Raw genomic sequence first — 7,335 nt, 5'->3', positions numbered from 1 at the left:
TAAATAAACTGGCCCGGCCCGCTAGGGTGCTTACCCTGGCGAGCCGCGTGCCGAACGTTGCCGACCCCTGCTGTAGATAAATACACTACCACTAAGCATCACATAATACATGAATCATTAGAACACATATACTCAGAAGGAGTATGCAAACCTGATCTGTAGTTAACATTTGTTCTGAAATATGAGAAAATAAAACATAAGCTGCTTAACTGCACAAGTCTTTGTGTTTTGGACTTTTAATCAGGAACTTGCCACACAACATTCTGATGCAAAAGAAAAATCAAAAGTACTTCTGTTAAAAATGTCAAGCCAATAAACTTCTATATTATCATAATTACACACGAGTCACTTTATGCAAGTAAACTCATTAAATTCAGTTGTTATAGTGATAACATTTACATAAATACAAACACCAATAGTTTATTAAGCATAACAGTGACCTCATTTAGTGTGGCAATACTGAAAAACCTTACTTCCATAAGTAATCCTTAAAGTCATTGGGAGTATTTACATCAGTAAGGGTGTGTGTGTGACAGATTTGCCTTTTCTTGTTATTTTTGAGCCAGGGCCTGCAGTCCTTATTCAGGCAAAACTCATAAGGAGTTTCCCACACGTTGATGGGATCTTTTACTGAGTAGATACAGTAGAATCAGGCCCTAGAAACACTCATGCACATGAGTGGAACCCCATATTCAGGAAAAATTCCCATTAAAGTGTGAGAAATTCAGTGCCATTTTGCCTGAGAAAAGACTTCAGAATCTGGCCCAACAATAACAAAGGGCTAAATCTTGCTTTCCTTACTCATGCCACTTATCCCACTGATTTTAAAGCTTGCTCAGTGAATAAGGTTTTGAAGGAATAGGCTGCTAAAGGGATGACTAATATGCCTAATAGTAAAAAAGTGGAAATGTGTGTGACTGTAGTTAATTGTTCTGAATTATACAATGAGATTCAAACTAGTGGTGTAATACAGGGGAGTATTTAGAATTTTACATTCCTGAAAATTGTCATTTTATTTGAATTTATTTGTAAAGGTCTCTTTTTTACACATATTATAACTAATTGGAAAGCTTCCTGTAGTATTTTAACTAAATCCAATACTGCACTTTTTAAATAAATAACAATTAAAATAGCCGCCTCTTTCAGGAAAAATTGGGAATCCTATAAGATTCTATTAAGAGCTGTTGCTCTTATTTTGTCTGCACACTAATCATCTTAAAAAACTTTAGTTACAACCTGTAAAACAGTATAGTCTGTTTTATGGATTTCTCTGCCTTAATATTTGCAGGCTATAACCAGTGTTAGTTTTTCATGGAAACTAGACTGAACAAAACCCTGGGAAATATCCTGCAGGGGCAGGGGCTGACCAAACAGTCTTTTCTCATCTCTGACTTCTGTGATATGGGAAACAGATGAGATTTGCTTTGCAATTCTGTAAATGTCACCTGCTTTTTCAGATTTGGGAACAAAGATGGAGAAAGATCTTAAAGGACTGTCCAAGGAACCTGCAAAAGTGAGTGGAATATTAGAGGGATCATTGAACCAACTACTACAAAGGCCTTAGGTGCTCGAGGTAGGGTGGCTTAGGCTACCTGTGTGATCTGGCCCTAGTGCAGGGGTCACTGTTTCTCCTCACTCAGACATACACAAACACACACACTTTTCCTGAGACTGAGAAAGTCCCACCACTCTTCATTTAAGTTTCATGTTAACATTTATTTCTTAAAACACCCTCCAATAAGCTGGCGAATTTCACTAGTAAAGTTCTCAGGGCAGTACCTGCCCAGGAAAGAACTTGACCCAGGTGCTGGTGACTCAGCCCTTCCCTTGGGGGAGGGAAACAGACATGTCCTTGGGACTCCACCTTGCGCCACAGCTATCTCTTGGGGGAACCTCTTATGGACCCTTCCCCTGACCCCAGCTCCCTGGAGATGCTCTCAGGGCCCAGCCCCTTCCCCTAGGGCGCACCCTACCGGCACCATGGAGTAGGTCATCATCATGAGCAGCTCGTCGTTCTCGGCCCGAACGTGGCCCCTGGCGCCCGCTCCGCGGTGGCTCCTCTTGTGCCGGGCGGCTCCTGGGGCCGCTGCCCCCGGGGCGGTGGGGCCCAAGAGGGACCGCAGGATGCTGTCAGTGTCTCCCCCCTGGGGCCGCGCAGCCTCCAGCTCCCGCAGCGCCGCGCTCAGCTCCCTCCACTGGCCCAGCAGGAAGAGCGTCCCCGCGGCGCTGAGCGCCGAGAGCAGCCCCACTGCGGCCAGCAAGCAGCGCAGCGCCCGGCCGCCGTCCCCCGGCATCCCCGGCCCGGAGGCGCGCTCGGGCAGGATCCTGCGAGGTCGAGCGGCTGCGGCTCCCCGGCGCTAGCGGGCAGGCGGGGGCGGAGCGGCGCTGCGGCCAGGGGACTCGCTGGCTTCGGCTCCGGGACGGGCTTTATGGCCCCGGGCACCGTGGGCTGCTTCCACCGCCAGCCACAGAGCCGCCCGGGGTGACGAGGCGGAATGAATGGGAGAGGCGGGCGCCGCGGGGACGGGGACCAAGGGGCAGGGACACGGGGGACCTGGCACCGGGGCAGTGCGAGGGACCTGGGGGCAGGGACACGGGGGACCTGGCCCGGGGCAGTGCGAGGGACCTGGGGGCAGGGAGACGGGGGACTTGGCCCGGGGTAGGGCAAGGGGGACCTGGTCCTGGACAGGGCGAGGGACATGGGGGCAGGGATACGGGGGACCTGGCCCAGGGCAGGGCAAGGGACACTGTGGCAGGGCCACGGGGGACCTGGCCCAGGGCAGGGCGAGGGACATGGGGGCAGGGACATGGGGGACCTGGCCCGGGGCAGGGCGAGGGGCATGGGGGCAGGGAGACGGGGGACCTGGCACCGGGGCAGGGCGAGGGACCTGGGGGCAGGGACATGGGGGACCTGGCCTGGGGCAGGGCGAGGGACACGGGGGCACAGGGGGCAAGGACACGGGGTAGGGGGGACAAGGACACAGGGGATCTGGTATATAGACGGGGCAGGGGACAAGGAGGAGGGACAGGTTTCTGGCACACAGGGGATCAGGACGCAGGATCCGAAAGAGCGGTTCCAGGCACACTAGGGTCCAAGGCCCAGGGGATAAGGCAAGTACAGGCACACAGGCGTGGAGGGTCAGCGACGGAGAAGTGAGTATAAGGGTCGGAAGAGGACAGTGGCAGGGATACAGCTGAGTTGACAAGGGTCAGTGAATCAGGCATAGGGGTTAGAGGTATGGGGTACAGAGAAACGTGGATGCAGCTGGGAGATGAAGGAGAACAGGTACCAGAGTATGGGACAGAGCCTCAGGGCAAATACAATCAGAGATTGGGGCAGGGAGCAGCAGCATGGGACAAGGTTAAGGGAATGAGGATGATGGAAAAAGATGTGGAAGCAGGGCCGCCCAGAGGGGTGGGGCAAGTGGGGCAATTTGCCCCAGGCCCCCAGGGGCCCCCACGAGAATATAGTATTCTATAGTATTGCAACTTTTTTTTATGGAAGGGGCCCCTGAAATTGCTTTGCCCCAGGCCCCCTGAATCCTCTGGGCAGCCCTGTGTGGAAGATGGGCACAGTGCCAAGGGATAGGGAAAGAGGGGCAGAGGATCTAGGTTAGGACACTCATTACAACCTCTGGCTGAAATATTCATAGTGGGCATGTAAAATTATGAACCCAAAATCCCTATTTACATTGATTTGCTTAGGTACCTAAAGTTAAGCATCCCCTTTGAAATTGTTTGCCTTGACCTTTGCCCCTGAAAATTGAAATTAGGTCAGGATATTGTTATGGGAACTTGCAGGACAGCCAAGGGGAAGACAACCTTTACTCCTTGTTGCCTCCAACCATGATAGACATTTAGGTGCTTAAGTAGACATCACTACTTCCACTGTCTGAGGTACTACTGTGCTTCTGGCCATATTATAAGGATAGCTGTATTACATCCCATTTTGCTGCTTGTTAAAATGATTCCTGTATATCTACAATATAATTTTGTAATTTAGAAAGCAACTTGATGTTTTCAAAAGGTACCATTTAATTCACTATTTACCATTTAAATAGTGTTATGGCTGTAGAACTGGGCACACCTCCAAAAGTCTTATGTGAATTAACATTTTATGATCATCAATGAATTATTTTACCCCAATGTGCTGTGTGGGAGATATGAACCGAATTCTGTTCCCAGTTACCAATGTAAATCCCAGAGTACCTCCATAGAAATCAATGGTGTAACTCAGGATTTATCAATGGTGTAAATTAGAGCAGAATTTGGTCCATAAATGTTACAATTTTCTTACAAATCTCCAAGAGACCCTAACCCTTGAAAGAAGGGTTAAAACATCTAATTACTAAAGAAAAAATGTGTGTATGTATAAACACACGAGAGCGCACACAGAAATTCAAGGTCAATGCCAAAGTCACTGCTTTTTCCCCTGTAACAACTATGCAGGTTAACCCTTCTTAAGAGTTTGCAAGCTTTTGGAGGTTTGTAAGACAATTTACGAGCCGAATTCACTTTCATTTACACTCCATTGATTTCAGTGGCATTACTCCAAATTTACATCAATGTACCTGCAAGCCGAATTTGGCTATATCACACCCAGAGAGCACAAAGATTAAAATAATTAATGGATGGTTATAAAATGTTAATTTATAGTCATAACTGATGGGCTGGAAAAATTTCCCCTCCCACTTTCTGATTAGAGAACAACCATAGCAGAGACTACCCAGAGCATTCACCCCAGATTTTATACCAAGCCTTGTGCTTGCTTTGCCAGGGCACTGGAAGTTTAGCTAGTATTGTGTGGATAATCTTGCCATGCAGGAATATTAAGTAAAGTTAATTGATTATGTATTAGGTTACAGCCTGGAAATGGGCAGAGGTGAGGTTATAGATCCAAAGCTGGAATGTTTGGTTCAAAACCAAATCAGGGCTTAGGGTTTGATGATGCTGAAACCTGTAAGCTGTTCTTTAAATCAACTGATCTTAAGAACTTTCCACCATTTTAAATGGGAGAAACCTCACAAGAGGGGTTCCATATTCTTGGGCAGAAATCTTATCATAATGGACATTTTCTGGAAATTTCAGCCACCTCTCAACCAGAACCAGAAAGCTGCAGCTTCAGATCTGACCTAGAATTTGAAACAACCCTCAAATGCCTCTGATTTTGGCTTCTCTCTACTAAAGGCAGTTCTGATCCAAAACATTTCACATATTGTAAAGGAGCCAAGTTGGGGAGGGGGGTAGGGACAAAAATACAGCTCCACCGTACTAAAGCCTCAATATGTATTAAAAGATCCAACATGAAAAACAGTTGGCCACTTCAAAAGTTAAGTTAAAGAATACAAAAGCAGGGATAATTTCCTAAATTCATTGTTCACATATGTGAGTATATGAACCTTGTAGGCAGGGTGGGGGCAAAGGAACTTAACTGAGGTCCTGAGTGATGAAATTTCCATTGGCTTCAGTGGGAGCAGGGATGGATCCTGGGTCTTGTTTACTTGACCATTAGGATGACTTTTTAATGTGGCTCTTTTATATAGCTGTTGCTCCTTCTACGTTAGCTACAGTAGACTAGTTTAGAATTTACATTAGTAATAGTGGCTTATTATATCTATCTGAATATCCACCTGTCTATACCAGGGTCATGTCCACAGTGTCCAGGCAGCTTTCAAAAAAGTACTTAAAAATGAGGTCTTCTGTTTCTCTTCCTCCCCTTTCCCAATTAGCAGGAGTTTGCCACCTTCTCTCTCTCTCCTCATTCCACACCCATCTCTAAGTGAAAGCTAAGACAAAGAATGAGACTTACATTTCATTCTGAAGGCAGAGAGCTTCAGGATCATACTGCTCTCTTTCATGAGTGAATTCCATAGACAAGGACCTGATGCCAAGAAGGCTCCATATCCCAAGCTTACAAATCCACTCTTGTGCTTGTCAATTCTGTTGTTCCATGGAACACAGCTGTTGTAGGATGCTGTGATCATGAAGAGGGAGGCAGTCTTGCAAGTAGCTCAGACATATTTCTGGTAGCTTGAAAAATGCCTTTTATACCTATTTAGAAAGTAGATTTGGAAAATCTGTTTCAATATATTGTGTAAATCCCTTCTACTTTATGGATTGTGGACCAGTTACACTATCACAAATCCTTCCATTAGGCTCATGATGTGTCAGACAACCACATTAAATCCCCCCCTTTTTTTTGAGCCTCCTCCATCCCCCAAAATGTGTCAGGATTCCACACACCTCAAATTAGCTGATTTTATTTTTTAAGAGAACCCACATGTACAATATACAGTAAACTGTGCAAAATGTCAGGATAGAAGGAAAACTGCAGCCACAGACGCTAAATCTCTTCACACCTCTTTGGGGGAGAGTGGCAGTAGAAACATGAACAAAAGACATAACAATAAGGACAATCATTAAAATTTCGATCACGTTATGATACAGTATTGTCTGAGCTCCCGCAAGGCCGCCGCAGATAAACCATTAATGATGTCATTGTACAGATAATGTCATGTGCAGCAGATAGCTTTTTGTGGAAGGAATGAATGGAGTCTCAGAGTGTCTTCTGATGGTAGAATGTAAAATAGTGACATTCACGGCAACCATGACCAAAAAAAACCTAAGTGAAGCCATTCAACTTGAATTAACTACACTGAAATTATCGTAAGATTTTATTTACATTTGAATAGTTTTTTGTGATAATGAAGATAGCAAGTAGACTTGTTTACTCTGTCAACTGATAGCCTCACCGATTATAAAAATGTACAGCTGAGCTTTATTTTGCTTATGGCATTAACCTTGTGAAAAAGACAATACAACCATGAATGAAAATACATAAAACAGACCCTGTCCTAAAGAAACATAATTTATAATTACATTGATGCAATAAAACCACTAAACATCCATCATAACAGCAAACTAAAACCTGTCTCCTTTTAAGGACATAAATGGCCCTACGTGGAACTGCACTCCAGAGATTGTATAATGTAACGTGCAATGCTTCTTCATCTTTTATTGTCCATTTCAGAGTACAATGACTGACTAAAGAGCATAATAATCACGAGCCACTATTTGGAGAATAGTGGAAGTGATACAGCATTCTGTTTATCCATCTGTCCAATCTTGAAGGGGATTTGGGTTTTATCTTTATTATGGTTAAACACTGGGGTACATCCTGCTCCCTGTGAACATCCCAAGTAAGGCTATGAGCAAGGAAATTCCTTGCTTGTCAGAGGTGCTGAATCTTCCCCTTCAGTCCCAGGCCACAAGGCTGCATTGGATCTGTTCCACAGCTGCAAATACAGCATGGAATGTGCAAAGGCCTCAGTGGTT

The 7,335-nt window shown here is 45.5% G+C and overlaps 1 protein-coding gene across 1 annotated transcript in view; it reads right to left on the bottom strand.

Annotated features, from left to right (window-relative positions):
* GLDN (gliomedin) overlaps positions 1-2,294 on the bottom strand; it is a 39,858-nt gene extending 37,564 nt beyond the window's left edge. Inside the window, exon 1 of the mRNA XM_026648549.1 lies at positions 1,974-2,294. Within this exon, the coding sequence (XP_026504334.1) occupies positions 1,974-2,294 (321 nt within the window). The remainder of the gene's footprint in view (positions 1-1,973) is intronic.
* Positions 2,295-7,335: the final 5,041 nt, after the last annotated feature.

This window comes from Terrapene carolina, unplaced genomic scaffold (assembly GCF_002925995.2).
Source record: "Terrapene carolina triunguis isolate 2854851 unplaced genomic scaffold, T_m_triunguis-2.0 Scaffold67, whole genome shotgun sequence".
NCBI classification, from domain to species: Eukaryota; Metazoa; Chordata; order Testudines; family Emydidae; genus Terrapene; species Terrapene triunguis.
Note: the sequence above shows the minus strand (reverse complement) of the source record. Positions and strands in the feature narration are given on the sequence as shown.